The sequence below is a fragment of the Vigna unguiculata genome, chromosome 9, assembly GCF_037176805.1.
Source record: "Vigna unguiculata cultivar grain cowpea cultivar isolate G323 ecotype 2 chromosome 9, ASM3717680v1, whole genome shotgun sequence".
NCBI classification, from domain to species: Eukaryota; Viridiplantae; Streptophyta; class Magnoliopsida; order Fabales; family Fabaceae; genus Vigna; species Vigna unguiculata.
Genome location: NC_140800.1, coordinates 45,468,351 through 45,487,221, shown reverse-complemented (window position 1 = coordinate 45,487,221; position 18,871 = coordinate 45,468,351). Strand labels below are relative to the sequence as shown.

At 34.9% G+C, this 18,871-nt stretch overlaps 2 protein-coding genes across 4 annotated transcripts; one reads left to right on the top strand and one right to left on the bottom strand.

Moving 5' to 3' along the window:
- Nucleotides 1–1,059: 1,059 nt before the first annotated feature.
- On the top strand, nt 1,060–6,926 carry LOC114196084 (O-fucosyltransferase family protein). 2 transcript variants are annotated; one of them, XM_028086604.2, is made up of 10 exons: nt 1,060–1,626; nt 1,729–1,779; nt 1,897–1,987; nt 2,114–2,190; nt 2,748–2,836; nt 2,926–3,109; nt 3,941–4,122; nt 5,217–5,319; nt 5,627–5,958; nt 6,049–6,926. In XM_028086604.2, the coding sequence occupies exons 1-10, from the start codon at nt 1,459–1,461 to the stop codon at nt 6,488–6,490; spliced, it is 1,719 nt and encodes a 572-aa protein (XP_027942405.1). In that variant the 5' UTR covers nt 1,060–1,458; the 3' UTR covers nt 6,491–6,926. The 2 variants fall into 2 exon arrangements, with proteins under 2 accessions (XP_027942405.1, XP_027942406.1); XM_028086605.2 differs by having other exon boundaries at nt 1,062–1,626; nt 1,897–2,028.
- A 327-nt stretch (nt 6,927–7,253) lies between these two features.
- On the bottom strand, nt 7,254–17,835 carry LOC114196085 (inactive purple acid phosphatase-like protein). 2 transcript variants are annotated; one of them, XM_028086606.2, is made up of 11 exons: nt 17,130–17,835; nt 16,106–16,191; nt 15,781–15,974; nt 14,682–14,721; nt 9,990–10,074; nt 9,828–9,905; nt 9,603–9,728; nt 8,846–8,967; nt 8,118–8,157; nt 7,901–7,975; nt 7,254–7,557 (listed from the first exon to the last, which is right to left on the bottom strand). In XM_028086606.2, the coding sequence occupies exons 1-11, from the start codon at nt 17,465–17,467 to the stop codon at nt 7,389–7,391; spliced, it is 1,353 nt and encodes a 450-aa protein (XP_027942407.1). In that variant the 5' UTR covers nt 17,468–17,835; the 3' UTR covers nt 7,254–7,388. The 2 variants fall into 2 exon arrangements, with proteins under 2 accessions (XP_027942407.1, XP_027942408.1); XM_028086607.2 differs by having other exon boundaries at nt 9,990–10,071; nt 17,130–17,833.
- Nucleotides 17,836–18,871: the final 1,036 nt, after the last annotated feature.

Below are 18,871 nucleotides of genomic sequence, written 5' to 3'. Positions count from 1 at the left end.
ATGAAAATGTAAGTCTATTCTCCTTAGAACATTCCTTTTGTTCAAAGTTAGGAATATAATGTTGAATCGATCTTTTTCTTTATTCTAGAAAATTCAAATATCAGAACATTCTTTACCCCTATTCGTTGTAATCGAATAAAACGTACCCTCATCCTCTTTCTATATGGGAAGAAACAGGTATTAAATATATAAATTGAAATATTTTACGAAGTTGATTAATCTGAAATTAATCATATATAATAAAATTGTTACTTTTTTACAAATTATCGAAGAAATCACATCAGCACTAATTTAGAAATGAAATACTAACAACGATTTGTGATTAAATAACAATATAAAAATATTTGACCCTTCCAATACGAAATCATACAAATATTTTTGAGTAAACGAATATATATTTTTCTTTAAAATTCCTCTCTGTCCAAGTTAGGAATTCATATTTCAACATGACTTTTTCTCCACTTTATCACAAAATATTCACATAATATAATTAATAATGCTACACTATTTTCTCACCAAATTTACTGCATCCCATTTACCAGTTTCTGTTTTTGTAAAAAAGCAAGTGATTTCATCTTTATAAATGTTTCTGTTTTTGTTTTTCAAAAGGTTAAACAAACTTACTGAAAAGAATTTCAAAATGTTACTCATTTCAATAACTTTTGTAATAAAATTATTAAATAATTTAACGAAAATATTGTAACTATTGTTTTACATCTTCAATGTTTTTAACACAAACAGATCACTTAATTTTAATTAATCTAATCACATTTGATTTCAATTGAAATTTTTATTTACAACTTCCCTCTCCCAAACTCTCTTGTCTTGACATTAAAATAAAAATTCTCATTAAAAATGACCTTTGAATGCATTTTTTTTCTTCTGAATATAAATTCCTAAATCGTTTCTTGAAAAGATTATTACAGAGAGGATATACGATTACTGAGCTACGAAATGCTTAGAAAAAACGCTTGGACCATTATTCCAGGCTTAATATTTGATGGAAACATTTGTTACATGTGTTGATATTTATCCCAACCACTCACTCAGCATGCGAAGTTGGCAAGAAATGAAATCTCGAAAATTTGGAGGAAGAAGAGAGTAGTGATGCGCGTTTGTTAAAGGAAAGAAAAGATGACACAGTACACGTGGGAGGCAAAAATAAGAAATAAGACGAGCACAATAGATAGAGAGATGAAGAAGGGAAGCGTCATAAACCTTACCTGGTAGCGTTGCAAGGAGAGAAGAAAGAGGTTCTCGTATTGCAACGCTATCATATAAAACAAACAGATCTGTTTACGCAACGCACCACGCCACAGGCAATGCCATGCTGTAGTCGTGTGCGATTCAGAATTAATTATTAATTATAAACATGAAACTGTAATAATTTTATCAAGTTGGTGCTTCAATAAGCACACACACGCACACGCACACGCAGAGAGAGAGAGGTAAAGAGAAATGGCATATCAGCGGCGGCGTCAACACTATTACCAACGATTCCGTGTAGTGATTCCGGTGTTTTCCGCCGTCGCCGCCGCACTACTGTTTCTCTTCGCTCTCCTCTCGTTTTTAGCTCCTTCTCCCGTCGAAACCGATCGTATGCAGTTGAAACGACAACAGACTACGGTACTATTTCTCTCTCGTGAACAGCGGTTTCTGATAGTTCAAGTAATTGATCGCACATTCCTAATCGTTTTGTTTTGTTTTATGTATGGAATTATTGTTCAGATTAGCGTTCATAAGGATGAGGCGATTGAACATCCTGCGTTCCGCGTTCCGGTTAGGGCTTTTCATTTGCTGGCTTCTATTTGAATTTGGCGATGGTTTGACGTTTGTGTTATTGGATCTCGATTCCGTTGTTGATTGATTTTGTTTTAATTTAATGATAATATTTAGAGAGATGGAGGAAAGTTGGGACGCGATATCTGGACTTCTCGAAATTCAGAGCACTTCTACGGCTGTAGCAATTCCAGCAACAAGTTTCAAAGTGCGTATCATTGTTGGTTCAGTAGTGTGGAGTGATGCGATGTAAAACTTTTCGTTTGGAACTTGGATTTGGTTTTGGATGTATGAATGTATGTAATGACCGATAACTATGCTTTCCGTGTGGCAGAAGCTCAAGTGATGACACATTCGAATCGATATTTGTGTATTGCGACAAGTGGAGGCTTGAATCAGCAAAGAACGGGGGTAATTATTTGGATTCTTTGTGATTGTTATAGTCAAGCAAGGATTTGATATGCGGCTTCTGTTTCTACTTCAAAAAAATTGTGGGTTTAGGAGTCTGATCTTTTTATTTATACACTTTAGTTAATAAAAATGTGAAATGAACTTAAAAATGGGGAAAGTGCTTCTGCTGCCTCAATTGGATTCGGCCGTAGATTGATGTTGTCGAACGGAATCAACTTATTTTTGCTGTAGTGAGTAATGTGGCATTTATTAGTATAGGACTTTTTTTTCTTGTCTTTGTGTGTGTGTGTGTGTCTCTCTCTCTCTCTCTAAATACACTATTTTATTGACAATCCTATGGTTTGCTTCCATGGATGAAATATATCCCTTATCCTTCTGGTTGTGCTAGGTTTTAGACAAAGTGTCCAGCTAAATTGTTTGCTGCAACCAGCGCACCTGTTTTTCTGGTTACTATGCATATCGCCATAGTACATTACAGTATATGATAGCTGTTGTTGGAACACTCTATAATCATACTCTGCTATTAATGCCAATCCTTCTGTTTCCGCAACTGGCAGATTACAGATGCTGTTGTTGCTGCACGAATTTTGAATGCTACTCTTGTTGTTCCAAAATTGGATCAACGATCTTTCTGGAAAGATTCTAGGTCAGTTACAAAAGAGGCACGGATTGCCCCTGTGATTTGATTTGGATATCCAAGTATTGTGAAATGGTGACATACTTTACTTTTTGCAGTAACTTCTCAGAGATCTTTGATGTTGATTGGTTTGTATCATATCTGTCCCAAGATGTCAAGATTATCAAGCAACTTCCCAGTAAGGGTAGGAAACCATTATCTGCATACAATATGCGGGTTCCAAGGAAGTGTAATGAAAGATGTTATATAAATCGCATATTACCTGTACTCGTGAAAAAACATGTAAGTTTTTTTTATCTCCTGAAACTATTACTGGTGCTACTGTGGTTTGCAACATACTGGATTCTCTCTGTTAAGTAGATGTAGGAAGGTCGTTAATGCATTTAGATCAAGGACTAGAATTCTATTCTTCGTTAGGTAGATCTTATAGCAAGTCTATTAGATTTGATTAAGTTGTTTTATTTGAGTGTATGAACTCTTCAACATTGGTCCTCCAATCAGTTGCATACCTGAGTCTGATGAATTTTATCCCCCAAGTGTGTGATGCCTAACTTATCTTATGAATCAAGCTAGGTTATTTGTACTCCTTTACCTCAGTTTAATGTCTTATCTAAATCTTTTCTCAGCGAAGCAATCTTATATTTCTCTATCTGCAAATCCCAATCCATTTGCCCCCTCAATTTTGCCAAAAAATTTCAGTCAAAAAAATATCATTCGCTGAACCATCAGAGCCACATATTTGATCCATCATATCCAACGGCTTAGAAAGACTACCTTATTCAAATTTCAAACCCTGAAGTTCTCAAGTTTTAGAGGACTTGAAATCCAAGTTTTTATAAATTACAGGATTTTTTTTTATTTGTGAATTTTGCTTTCCACAATGGGACATTTTTGTGTTCACAAAACTGCATTAGATGTTCAGGAAATTTAGATTTCGGAAAGACAGAAAGCTGTAGTTAGTTGCCAAATGTTGTATTGTTTTAAACATTTGGTAAACAGTAATTAATAATGCCTTAAATTTTGATACATTTTTTCTGACCACCATATAAACAGATAACTATTTGAATGTTTACTTATTCAGGAAATCTATTTGTTTGCTTCATTTTGTGGCAGGCTGTGCAGCTTAGCAAATTTGACTACAGGCTAGCAAACAGGTTGGATACAGAATATCAGAAGTTGAGATGTAGAGTTAATTACCATGCTTTAAAATTTACCAGCCCAATACTTGCAATGGGGCAAAAATTGGTCCATTGGATGAGGATGAGAAGTAAACATTATATTGCACTGCACTTAAGGTAGTTTGATTGAATTTTGGTCTTTTATTAACTGTATACATCGCATTAAATTCACATGTTTCGGTACCAATGAGATTTTTCAATATGATGACCACCAAAACTCTAGAATATATAGTGTTTATACCTATGCAGATAAATCTTACGCAGCTGCATTACATGCATATACGACATTTCTATTGTATATACTAGATAAGCATATCACAAAGTATCCATCCAATTTATTTCCATAAAATATGAAACACTTACACAAGAATGATCTGTTTCATGGAGGACCGCGTTTTGATTGACAGCATTTGCAAGTAATACAATTCAAATTGAGCCAGTGATTGCCATGTCCATTCTTGTTGGCCCTTTTTGTCTTAACAGCCAGTTATTGCCTTTTCCCCTTTCTCTTTGTCGTAAAAAGTAGCCAGTTTGTTTGAGAACTCAAGTACTGCTCATAATTTAGGTCAAGTCCATATCCTGAGCTTAATCTGATTGATCGTACTTATTGCAGTTTTTGTTGATTCCAGAGTTTTAAAACCCTGTTTGGACCGGTTGGTCCGATTGGGATTCAAAGGTGTATACAGCCCAATTTACTTTTTAGATCGAGCATGTCTCTAATTTGGGGTCCAGGTCATCAGACTGGTAAAAAATGGGATTTAAGCGGTATAAACCTGTCCGAATGGACCGTCCATTTTTTCCATTATATTAATAAAAGACCTATATGATGTACTGCGTTCCTGATAGTGCTCTCTCGGGACTTGTGCTGCATTTGTTGTGTCCCTCAAGACCCACGTGATATGCTTGTAACTAGCTGTTTCTGAAAATTAATTCAAAATAATTAAATTGTGTGAAAAGTGTAATAGGAAGTGAGAACAATACCCACCAACTTGTATTAGCTTGGAGAGGTTTACACCACCCATACACACCGGTGACCCATTGATTATGTACTTCTACCAGTCAAAGATGGCTTTAGTTTTAAAAACATTGGCTGATTCTATTTGCACAAGCAGCAATATCTTTTACTCTTTTACATTTAAGATGCAGTTAATTAGGTAGAATAACAGATGGCAATTGAAAAATTTGTAAATTGATTGCCATTTTTTCTACAGATTTGAACCTGATATGCTGGCATTTTCTGGATGTGATTATGGTGGAGGGGAGAGGGAGCAGAAAGAACTAGGCGCAATAAGGCGGAGGTGGAAGACATTACATGTAAGTCTCATGTTAAAATATAGGTGATACTGAAAATGTAAGCACATCTTGTTCACTTTTCGGTAGCTTCTTTTCATATGCTTGAGTGGACATCCAAAACCATAGCATTACACAGGATTCAAACTTAACAGGATCTTTTCATAGAATGAATATCAACAATGGCTTTAAACGGCTGAACATTCTTCACCCTGATAGTGGCAAGATGCTAGGGAATTAGGACTTAGTCAAAAAATGTTTGGCTGAACTGTGTTTACACTTTTGAAAATTGATTTAAGGACTGGTAAATGATGAGGATATTGATATGCAGAGAAGCAATCCTGATAGGGCAAGGAGGCAGGGAAGATGCCCATTAACCCCAGAAGAAGTTGGTCTCATGCTAAGAGCATTGGGATATGGTTCTGATGTTCATATTTACGTTGCATCAGGGGAAGTATATGGAGGGGAAAGAACGCTGGCGCCTCTCAAGGAATTATTTCCTAATTACCATTCAAAAGAGACCATTGCTACCAAGGAAGAATTACAATCATTTTCTTCATTTTCTTCTCGCATGGCTGCACTTGACTTCATTGTCTGTGATGAAAGTGATGTATTTGTAACCAATAATAATGGAAATATGGCAAAAATGTTAGCTGGACGAAGGTATGTTATACTCCATTTACATCTATTTTAATTTCTGTTGTTCACTGATATCTATTACAGCTAATTAGCTCTCTGGGAACTTTCTTGTAGGAGATACTTTGGGCATAAACCAACCATTCGTCCAAATGCTAAAAAACTCTACCGATTGTTCTTGAATAGAACAAACATGACTTGGGATGTTTTTGCTTCCAGTGTCCGTAATTTCCAGAGAGGCTTCATGGGGGAGCCAAAGGAAGTAAGACCAGGTAGAGGCGGATTTCATGAGAATCCATCGACCTGCATATGTGAAGATTCCACAGCCAAAGTTGAGAAAAATTCAGGACCTCGAAAACATGGAAAGGATAATACAACTAAGAGAAATGCCTCAAATGATGAACCGGATGTTGACAATGAGCCTGAATGGGTAGAAATGGATGATGATGATGAGGACCAGAATGATCTAGCAGATAAGGGTACATTCAATGAAACATTTGCGGACTATGATGCTATGAACTTCGAGGATCCTGATTTGGAGGAAATTATATCAGATTAGTGATGGTGCCCTGTCCAGTGCTGATGTACCTGTTGACTTGTTATGGTTGTTTGTCCTCATCACGTTCCCTTGAGCAGTTGCTGCTCAATTTGACAGCTGCTGATACAGCCCAAAAAATGAAACAGAAAAGGCGCTCCTTTCTCAATACTGGCGAACTGTAGTTAAAAGACATCATAAAATTTAATCATACGATCATCTTCTGCATTTCTAAGGACATAATGACCTCAGTTTGGTGCTGATTTTTGGGATTGTTTTGGACTTGTACTTGAATCTGTGAAAAGAGGATCAGAAGCGAGCAATGGAAGTAGATTTTAGAGGACAGCCGTTCGACATATAGATGCACACAAAATTGAATCGAGTTTTCGAGGAAGTCGGAAAATCTGTATATCTTGAGTTGAAAACCTTTACAGTTTTATAGACAGTACTTACTGGTTTATTTCTTCCTGTCTTCCTTTGACGTATGATGTCAACTGTCGTTTATTCGCCTAAAGGGAACGTAGCAATCAATAGTGATGTCCTGACAGGTTAACCATTTTAAAACCATAGATAAATTCTTTCCATAAATGTTGTCATAGTGAAAGGTAGATTTTATTTCCAATAATTCGCTTGCGTTGCGTGCGAATGAGTATAAACGTTAAATATCAAGCTGCGTTTAGCATCATTTACGTGGCACAGTATCGATTACCGTAGAAAAATTATCCAATAATATGACGAAAAATCGTCAAGTATAAATAGAGGGAAACCAAAGGGGAAAAAGTAAAGGTAGAACATTAAAATGGAAAGAATGAATAAAATGATCGATCCACAGTATATATTACAGAATGGGTTCCAATCGTTACGATGGAATCTCCCTAAAATTGAAGAAAATAAATAATGGAGCTTGTAAGTGAGATGATGTTCATTGTGAAGGGGGCAAATCTTGAGGGGAGTCATCATTAGCCTCAGGCGATAGAGGCGAACCAAAGTCTATATTAGGGAAGACACCAGGAGGCCTCTCCCGAGGCTCAATTGAAAGTAATTGGGTTGAATCACCCACAACATCCGCCCATCCATAATGAGGTTCCGCCCTAAATTTAAGACATTATCATATTCAAATTACCAATATGTCTACCAACATTCGTAATCACAAACGTTAATCACATTTTATAATCTAATTATAGAGACCAATTTGTGACTAATTTGATAATTCAAATATATTCTATTTTTAAAATGGACCAGTATTGTAATACTTGAGTATTTTGTAGCAATTTTTTTCTTTATGAAAACGGAAAGCATCTGTACTTGCTAGACACACACTTCTATATGCATCAAAGGCCTTTGGATTACTAGAGGACAGATATATTCCTTACATTCAGTTTTTGATTATAGATGAGCAATAGAATGGCTAGTTGTTGAAAAGAATGTTCTTACTCATAGTATGTTTCTTCATCTACAACTATATCCCAGCTCTCACCAGTCGTGCTATTTCCATACTTGTGAACTTTCCTGTTACAAACCAAACCAAAACCAGTCGATATTAGAATAAAAAACTGGGTTATTGGATACAGATCTATTTAAAGCATTTTTAAACCGTTGCCATAAACAAATAATCCACTAATCAGCTGTAAGTAAGCTTTAGATACCATACCCATTTCCAAAGTGTTCTTCTCCCCAAGTTCTTGACCAACCTGGTAAAATGTAGGAATATCGTGACAGAAGACCATGTTAGCAAGCATGTAAAAGCAGGAGTGAAAAGGAGAGAAACCCAGGAGACCCATTTACGGAACCAACATTTGCTTGAACAAACTTCTTTTTAAGTATTAGTAGGAGAGAAAAAAATCAGAAGAACTTTTCCACGAGCTCAAATTAGTTTTTGCACAAGCTAATTTGTAAAAGTTCTTTCATATAACTTCTCTAAATAATGCGTATAGAAAAAATTGTCCAAAGATTAGTTCAACTCTTTAGAGTCATATATTCATGTTCAATACTTTAAAGGAAGTGGCATTTGGAAGTGTTGCTGACTTAACATTTAGGAAATGCATTACATATTTCATATCTTACATACGAAAACAACTATCATGCTTGATTCAAATGGAATGCAACCTTCGTCTATTAAATCTTTTGGAGCACTACGAAAATCATGAAATGGAATGAAAAGACACTTTCATTTGAACTATTTCAATAATTCTCTTAAGTGCTCTAATAGGTGCAATTTTTGTGGCTCATCAATAAGAAAGTTTTAGGATTAACAATATAAATCACGATATGTTATATTTTATCAAATTTAATTTTGTTGAATGTTTATGATGTTTGGTTATTGAATGGTAAGAATATGAAAGTAGACTTGTCACTAAAATTTTAGTGATGGTAACATACGTTCACTGCTTGGAGATACGTGCCATGTTTCTCCGTGTCTTGAACCAATGCCTTTAAAAAACCTCTCCTCCCACTTGTCCCCCCATTTCGTTCCAAGCTCGGTTTCAGCCCACTTATCTGTCCTGAGGAAGTGTAAGCAAGGAGGAGGAAGCAGAAAGAAATCAACACATTACCATTAAAAAGAAAGCAAAAAAAAATGAAAAAAAAAACAATGACCACAAATTAAAAGGTAAGGCATTGCTGTGCTCCTGGAAAAACTGTCATAATTCAATGCTTGATAGTGTCCATTGACATTACCATAAATCAAAATCAATCTTACACCGTGAATACTATTTTATAAGATAAAATTTCGAAAATCTATTGCTGGGCTAAAAGTCTGAAAGTACATCCTGCAAGTCATGCTAATTAAGTTCATGTTAATTTTCAGTCTACAATGTCTTAAAACTAACCAATACAAATAATAAAGATATCCACCATTTGATCACATACCCGTAGTCATTTAGTGTTTTTAAATTTTAGTGCACAAAATCAATATAATAATTTGATGTTTAGATTCATCAAACCATTCTACAGTTCGTTATAGAAAATTAGACGGTATAATTACACAAATTTCAATACAAATGAAAACCAACTCTACTCACCAAACCACACACAGTTATCACTACATCAAATTAAAAAGCTATTTTAAAAAATATCTAGTACAGAGAAACATGACATTGTAAATGACATTTTAAGATGGGAAAATCAGAACCCTTACCATTTCAGAACAGACCCTCTTCCATCATAATGCTCTCCCCACTTTTCCCACCATGATTGTTCATTCAATCTACCATACTTGTGTGCTCCTTTCTCGGTCCAGCCTTTAGCATCATATTTCTCCCACCTAACCGAATTGAACAGACATAGAATATTGGAATGAATTAGGCCTATAATGCATACAGAAAACCAAATACCCTCCCCCTGATAAACTACACCACCTTACCATTTCTCATACCATCCAGCATTTTCAGTTCCTGATTTTGCTTGTTTTTGTGCACTCCTTTCTATTCTTGCTATGTTACTGCAAATTTAAAAATGCAAGACATGGTGTCAAGAATTCACCGGGTTTACCTAATCATCACAAGCAGAGAAATAAAGTAATGACCTCCATTCATCTTGATGAAGATTTTCCTGCCACGTCTCCCACCAAGAATCCCCCTCAGAATTTCTACCAGATTTCTCCACACCTGCTAGAGTGTATAAAATCAATCAAATGCACAAACGAATCACAGAATTTATATTTGTTGGTTATGGCACATTGTCTATGGTGTGGCCAAAATAGCGTATACAAGTGAGGGACAATTCTGAGCTAGCTGGTGGGTTGAACTAAACCCAAACACCAGATTTTAAGATGGCTTCAAAACTTTTTCTAGTGGTTATTGTTAGGTTTATTGAGTCACCTATATTCAATCACATGTAGATATTGAATCCTACAAACTTCTCACTCAGGAAGCCCAAATCTTGATATGAGGGGAGTGTTGAAAATCCCACATTGTAGAGACAAAATAATATATACAAGTGAGGGACAACCCTTACCCTATAGTTATGGTTTTTAAGTTCATTTACACCCAAACCCAAAGTCTCCGAAGATTATTTAAGAGTCTAACAAGTGATGCAAAAACTGTTATTCAGCATTTCTTCAATCAATTACACCATTGGATGATAATGATACTCGATTCAGAAAAAATGTTTTAATGCCAGCTCATGCGATATTGCCATTCCCTATAAGGGAAGGACAATGTATGAAATTACAACTCAGCGATCCCACCATAATTGATAAATGATCATTCATAAAGATATAAATCGAGACCCAAAATGCACAAGCTTATTTTTGAATTGTGAACTGTAATTTAGAGACAATAAAAAATTACTTCAAATATATTGTATAGATGATGTATAATGTTTAATCTAATAAGTTTAAACTTGAAAATAGATTAAACAACTTAACCAAAAGTTTTATAAAACAACTATTTATATCTAAGTTTGTAAAGCCTCTATTTTGGAAGAATGGAAAGAAACTAATAAAACAACCAAATATATTGTATGCATTGATTGATTGGATGACAAATAAAGTAGAGGAATAATCAACTAAAATAATTTCAGAACTTTCTTAATTTCTTTCATAGTTTCATTTACAATTCCAGCTTATATAGCTTTTCAATTTCATTCATGAAATTTGGTTAAAGAAAAGTGCGAAAAGTGAAAATAACGAATCATTCAATTATATGATATAACAACACTTTGTGTTGATCACAAAAAGAAGAAACCCTGTGAGCAGAGACACTAAGCGTTTTTGGAATGATATTTTTGAGATTTTAATTTCCAGAATTGAGATCAATAGATGTAAAGTGACAATTATAAAGAATACTTAAATTTAGAAGATGATGATTGATAATTCCCATGTACGAAACTCGTATTAGACTTGTATTGGTATTTACTTGTATGTTTTATTGAAAATACCTATGCCTGTGACTTCATTAAATTTTAGTATAATTTTTTAGAATTTATATGTACCTACCTTACATAAAATATAAGAAATTTCAGAATAATAGTTATCCTGCTAATACGCTATCTCACTGTAGCATTTTTAGTGCCAGCCACTATGTACCTATCTGCGATTTCAAACATTGCAATTCAATCAGCTAGATTTCTAAGTTGTATCTACATTTGCAAGGTTGGGCACTAGGCATGGAATGACTATCTGGTTTGGGTAAAATCATGGCAAATTTCAATGGAATCACTTGGAAAAGTCTGAGCAAAAGTGATCTTAAAAGATCCATCATTATCAGGTACAGCAATATGTAGTGAGGGCCCAACTTTATAATGGGATACAATTTTATACAACTTATCTTGATCTGCTAGAGGACATGACTATAGGGGAGGCTCCATACTACTATGTAAGGAGTTTCAAGTCTTGTCTAACTGTGGGAACTAGTCTGTCTATAAAAGTGAGCTCATACCAACATGGCAACACTGTTTGCTTTGTGGAATTTTTTTTTTTTCACGAACTGGATTGATCACACATAACGAACCTGGAAGGTGCAGGAAGGCAAATGGAATTTAGGAGTGAAATCACCAAATTTTGAAATTTTGGCCCCATATGGGTTCCAGCCTTATTCCTTTAGGAAGCTAAAATAAATTCAACCACCACAACAAGCCGACTTTTTGTTATATATACAAAAAAACTTTCAAACTACATATTTATTATAAAAATTAAATATTTAATCCAGTACCCGGACTGAGTAGACAATGAATCTCATTCTGATAATAACACTAATTTTATGATTTACAGTGATTAAAGCAGCTTGAAATTCCTCAATGAGCAACTTTAATGGGAGAACATCAATTTAAGTGTGCCTCCAAGCTGATGGGATTCAACTTTGATACTTATAATACCCAAACTGAAAATAATGAAATATGCTGCCATCACTGCTATGCAATTTGGCCAATCAGATGCCTGTGCCAGTGAAATTCCATCAGATCAGAAGTTAAAATTAAGTGTACAATATCTGATTGCAGATCCAATGTCTCACCTCAGGTCTACTCTGCAAGGGAATAACCTTTAATACAAAAACATACTGATTTTATGAAGAACATCCCCATATTCCATTGCTTTTCTTTCAGAATTTTATAATTCTTCAGTGGCAGATCATTCAAGCTTTTTTGTAAATATCGAAAGGTTATATAGGATAGTGTTTTAGGAGAGTATGAAAAAGGATATGCAGCAATTTGTTGCAGCTAGTGATACAAACACCAAACATTATCTCTAACATAGCTAGGTGGTTTTATTGCAACCCCTAACAATGCCTACTTAAGTTTGTCAATATACCATTCTTTGTAGTGGTAGATCACCTAACTAGGTATGTGCACTTTGTACACGTCCGTCACCCTTCCATGGACAAGGAGATGGCAGAAAACCTAATCCAAGAGGTGCTTAGCTTACACGTGTTCACCCTTTGACAATTGTTTCTGATTGAGGTAAAGTTTTCTTAGTAACTTTTGTATCAACAAAAAGAAACTAAGTTGAAACATAGGTCAGCCAGCCTCATCTTGTTTGACAGGTGGGGGCAGTAAACAATCATGTTAAATCTGCATTGCTTGTAGTTGAGAAACTAAAGCAATGGAATAAATTATTAATATTATTAGCAGGGGCTGAGCTTTGCTCTAATATAAATTATCAAGGGCATAGAAATCCACTCATTTCTAAGAAGGCAAGCAATCACTCAGTAGAAGAAAATATGAACTAGGTTCTAGAGAAAACGGATTTAACTATTGAAGATCTAACATCAACTAGAGATATAGTCAAATTCTATATAAGTGTGTAAACCTCATCTTACCAAACCAATTTTGTGAGGTTCAGTTAGACTTAAAGTCTACTTCCTAAGATGGTATCAAAGCCTATCCAAACAAGGTTTGTTGAACCTATCATGTCACTCACTATTAGACCGTTAGTGGACCACCTATAAACATTTAGTTTGATGGTATCAATCTCATTTTTTCTCAATTTTTCTCTCCTATATAAGTCTTTCTGAAGAAGCTCAGCCAAACCAAGTCTTAACTTATAAGCAACTCTTATCAGGCTAACTTTCTAGTTGGTTCTCTAGGACTCATGTCCCCTTCATTCTAATGAGAAAAAGCCTTTCAACTGGCATAATCCGGTTTCTTTAGAGCTGCATAAGAGCATTGCAATTGTTAATGGGATCCATGATAATTATAGTCCATTGAATACTTAGTAGAGGTCAAAATGGGTTTTGGATGAATTGGTGAACCCAGTTTTAAAATGCCATGTTATAATTACTTTGAAGTCCTCCCCACCAATGATATCTATCCAAGGCCAGAACTTCCTACAAGCAACAACATATTGAGCTTCTTCTGAGTGATGGAATTTAATTTGAAATAGCATTCAAACCAAACAATACACCCATATGCATCATCAAAGAATATTCTAATCTCCAATTTCCATTCTCTCCAATACAGTGGAATGGGAGTATCTTTACTGCATCAAGATGATGAATATGACTTTCGAGGTTCTCTCCCATAACTCCTAATCCATGAACACTTTCCAACTTCCACATCAATGTGACTGTTGCTGCCCATACTTACCAATGACAATCATTACAGCAAGAGCTTCTTAATCTCACTCAACTTTCCTTGATCCACATCTATCACTCCTGCCTCCATCAGAGCTTGTATGATGACCATCCAAGCTCTCAGAATCGAGAGCTATAATACCAAAATGACAGGTACTAGGGGATTAGACACAAGGAAAATTGGTATTTTACCAAGTGCATAAGACCCATATCAGCTATTTATAGAGCCTAAAACAGTGTCTATGAGTATAGAACTGAAAAACTAAGCATTATGGGAGTGCTTAGTCTCCTCCAAATCAAGAGTTCAAATTGATTCCTGCCTGCCTTCCTCCTTTGACACGCTTCCTAAAATTGACTTCCCTCTCAACCGGATCACATGTGGCATGCCACATTCCACGTCCCTGGGCAGCTATTAGCTTATTGTTCCTTCTCCTATATACACAATCTTAATCAGTTGATTCATTTTGGACCCTATTATAAACTAAATGTCACTTTTACATACATGTGCATATAAGCGTAGCCCATCCAAATGTTAATAATAATTAATTAATTAAATGAAGTGTTTGACCAGGGTCCAAAGGTAAGTTTGAAACCAACAAATTATATTCCTTTTTACCAGGAAAATCATGTACTTCTGCCCAGAAGTAATTCTGCACTGGCCCTATAGTACTTTAAGGTTGCTATTTCAAATATAAAGAAGAACGTACCAAGCTCCTTATATCCAGTCCAGTCACTCTTCTCCCACCACTGCCAATTAGATCAATAAAACCAATTAAAAGAATCCACCTGAGGTGTGATACAGATAACACTATGAATACTGTGAATCTAACATTAAAAATGACTCCACCAGGGAAAATGCTAATCAGGCTATCATTAAAAGAAGAGTTTTGTTAATATCAACCCTTGGGCTTTTATGTTAACTAAAAGTAGAAAGTTATTATTGACAAAGAAAGTTGTCATTACATCGAAAATAAAAAAAGAAGAATAAATTCTTTCTTTTCCAATAAAACAGTCCCAGTTTTAATTGCTTAAAATCAATCCTAATGACTGATTTTAACAAAACCAATGAAAACCCAAACCACCATACTCCCAATAAATTCAAATTGAAGTCATTCCTGGTTCAGCTATAGAAGAATTACATCCAGATTTCAGATTTTATAAATAGTACAGCATTCCCTCGTCAATAAGATGGGTATTTTTAGAGTTACTTGGCACTAAAAATATTTATATCAATAATAATTTAGGGTTTAGAGAACTAATCCCAATGTTATTCTCTCGAAATATTCAAATGCAACGCTAGATATTTTCTAGGTATGTGAAATGCTTACATATCAAGATCTTATTACATTGAGCAATACTTGGTATACTAAGGCATTAATCTCAACTACGGTACTATTTAATCCAAGTGGAGAGAAATTACTCAAGACCTCTTCCTTTAAAAGAAAAATCATGAAGCATTATTCAGCTATAAGCTTTCATTGTTACCGTTTTTACCATAAAACATTCATAACCAGAAGGTTAACACGGGTATCTTTATTATCTAGGGTTTGGAAATTAAGATCTCTCCTTTTCATCTGGTACAAGGGATCAGTCCTCTACCATGGTATCACGATTTCTTTAGGCAAACAACAATAAACAGCAGGTATCAACAAGATTATATGTGATGACTTCCACAAAAGAATTGGAAGATAGCTTTCATTCAAACACTTGCATTAGCATAAAATCATAGATTTACTACCCCATTTAATATTATATTTTATTTTTAAAAACGTACTCGGACATTCAAATATTAAAATTACAATATACCGTTTCTTTCCATTCTGAAGAACCATCATGAGATTGACCACCCATTCTTGTCCATCTACATCTATATCCATTTTCACCCAGTTCTTCCCCACTTTCTCTGTACCAGGTACTCCCATCTTCATTTGTGCCAGACTCATTAACATTTTCATTTAACAAGCTGATACCCCAGTCCTTCTCATTTGCTATACCAGTGTCTGTTAGGAATCAGTGAACACAAACAGATATAATACTTTAGCACTCCATGATTGGCCACTGGAGAACATCATCAGAAGGCCTTCAATAATGTTTCCGGCAAAGCAGTAAGGATATAAATTACACAAAATACCTCTTTTCGGTGGTGTATCACGTGACTGTGGACCAGAATTTCTCGGGGTGCAACGTGGAGAAAATTTTTCCTGCTTCAGAAATGATCTGTTGCCATCATGGCACAAAGCAGCATAACCACGGAGAAAAATTTAAATTACAACCATATGTTGCATAATGTATAAACAACAGCCAATTAAGATTCAAGGATATAAATCTCTTGCTCAAGTAAAGCTTCATTTATTTTCAATAAAACCGTTTGACAACTGGAAAACATAGACAGGGAGGAAAAATTGAAAAAATGCTTCATCCTTTCTTGCTTTTAAATGTATGTCAGAACATTTTCAGCACCGTGACATTATTAAAATCTAGATAAACCCCTTTCCAAAAACGTTTAACAATTCAAAAATAATTGACCCTTTAAGTGTATATAATGAAATCAACCTTCATAATGTATGTATTCAACTCGGTATTATAAATATTGTCTACCCCAGCTGGCACTTTGCGTACTTAACCTGCTAAATCATTCAAGTCTCCAATAAGGTCGACGCATCATAACTTTTACATACTAAGCTAATTTGCATAAAACCACTCTCTTCCTCTCATCTCACGAAAACCATAACATGGTACTCACGCGTATCAACATGTCGTCTGTTGGCCCCCATAATTAGAAAATACGAAAGAGAATGCAAGAACAGGATAGAAGTTTTCGTAATTAATTAGTTCACATTCAGTGATGTTATAACGCACATTCAACTCACCAGGGAATCACCTCAACTTACTAATTGAGCCAAAGCCGTACAAGCACATTATCAGCTATCACACAGGCATAAATATTACAAATCGCGATGATAAACTTGTCAGTACATTCGCATAGATAATGAAAGTAACATCTACAAAATGCAGATCCAATATCATGCAAAAACCGCAATTCAACACTGTTCTCCCTTTATTTTTAATTTTTCATCAATCAAAGACGCAAGGTTATTAAGACCTAAATATAGAAACGGATTTTCACGCAACAACAATTTTAATTATAAACGTACGGTGGAGAAGCGAAAGGCATTGCGGCAGGAGAGGCCTGAACCCTCACTCGGTGAATGTGAGGGTTTTTCTTGGTCTCGAACCTCCATTCCTCGTTCTTGTCTCCGCCGTTGCCAGGTCCACTCGTTCTGCGAATCGGAGTAACCGAGTCAGAACAGCAGCACCGAATTGCGCCACTTCCGAGTCGAACTCGATCAGCGAATTCGAAGCAGAGCTTTCTACGCTTGCTCGGAGCCAGCTCCAGCACGTGACTCTTGTGAAGCGGAACGACATTGAGCGGCGCTACTCTCAGCTTGAAATCGAACTGCGTAGTGGATAAGCCTCTAGAACTCGCCGCCATTGATGAATGCCAAATCACATTGACGAATTAGGCAGCGAAGGATAGTGCGTCGAAGCGTGTGACTGCGCTGTCGCTTTTCGCCGTTTGAATTCTGCCGCGGAGTGCTCAGAGAATAGCAATGCGAACGAAATTGGTAGCGGCGCGGTATTTGTTGAGCAAGGATGAAAATGAAGTTGGGAGTGAGTGAGAGGAATCGTTGTTTATAAGCATTTGATCTGAGAGAGAGTGAGAAGGTGGAATTTGAAGAGAGGTGAAGAGGAGGGGAATGGAATGGTGAAGAGGAGAAGAAAGGAGAGAGAGAGAGAGAGAGAGAGAGAGAGAGAGAGAGAGAGAGAGAGAGAGAAAGAAGAAGAGTGAGATGAGATCAGATCCGGGCTGGACTTTGATCACAATACGAATCCCAAGATTTACTCCAATATACATATACACGTGAGCACGTGGGTCCCACCAATATTTGTGACCCTTAACCCTTATTCCACTTTGGTCTTGCCACGTGTCACTCTTACAACCTCCGTCTGTATCTTTGTTGGATGAGGAGCACAAAATCAGCTGAATAAGAGTACTCTTTTTTTAATGATCTAACTTGTGGATGAATTTCAATCAGGACCTAGTCGATTTTAGTTAAAAGTTACGATGCACCCATATTTTAATTTGTGGAATGTATTGTATTTTATATTTTAGAATATTATTTAATTTATAAAATTGTAGTATATTATAAAAAATTATTTGAATAGTGATTAATTTTAGTGATAAAAATAATTAGTTACTATATAATGATCAAATTGATAATTAAAATAGTTTTAAAAATTTATAATTTATCTTTAAATTGATAAATAATTTTAATTACGAATTGATTTCTAATTTGGTCATTAATATTAGTTCTTAGGTTTTGATTACCAAAATAATTATTTTCTAAATTGATCTTTAACTAAAAAATTTATCTCTAACATAATTTTGGTTACTAAAATTGATCATTATTAGTTAAGAGTTTTCTTGTAATGATACTTTTATGATGATAATAATTTATATTTTTTATGTTGACAACTTTAGTACATATAGTTTTAATTTTGGTTCACACAAAAACAATTATATATTTATTATGTTTTTAAGAACTATCTTATATTATACCTATCTATAACGTATTGTATCTTATTATTTTAAAAATAAATATATTAATATATCAGATATGTGTCGTATTCAATACATCTATCATATATATATATATATATATATATATATATATATATATATATATATATATATATGCTTAATGGGTTAAAAGATATAATGTAACTCTCACTTTACTAAATTACAATAATTTGATTTGCATTATGGTAATTTGAGATATTTTTGATTTTTTTAATGTTTAAGAGGAAGGAATGTAATAAATTAACTTTTACATAA

Coding starts and splice junctions, on each gene's coding strand:
- LOC114196084 (XM_028086604.2), top strand. CDS start 1,459: ATGGCATATCAGCGGCGGCGTCAACACTATTACCAACGATTCCGTGTA. Junction 1,988..2,113: donor TTCCAGCAACAAGTTTCAAA/GTGCGTATCATT, acceptor TCCGTGTGGCAG/AAGCTCAAGTGATGACACAT. Junction 5,959..6,048: donor AAAATGTTAGCTGGACGAAG/GTATGTTATACT, acceptor ACTTTCTTGTAG/GAGATACTTTGGGCATAAAC.
- LOC114196085 (XM_028086606.2), bottom strand. CDS start 17,467: ATGGCGGCGAGTTCTAGAGGCTTATCCACTACGCAGTTCGATTTCAAG. Junction 8,158..8,845: donor CGTATCTCCAAGCAGTGAAC/GTATGTTACCAT, acceptor ACATTTTACCAG/GTTGGTCAAGAACTTGGGGA. Junction 7,976..8,117: donor GAAGAACACTTTGGAAATGG/GTATGGTATCTA, acceptor GGTTTGTAACAG/GAAAGTTCACAAGTATGGAA.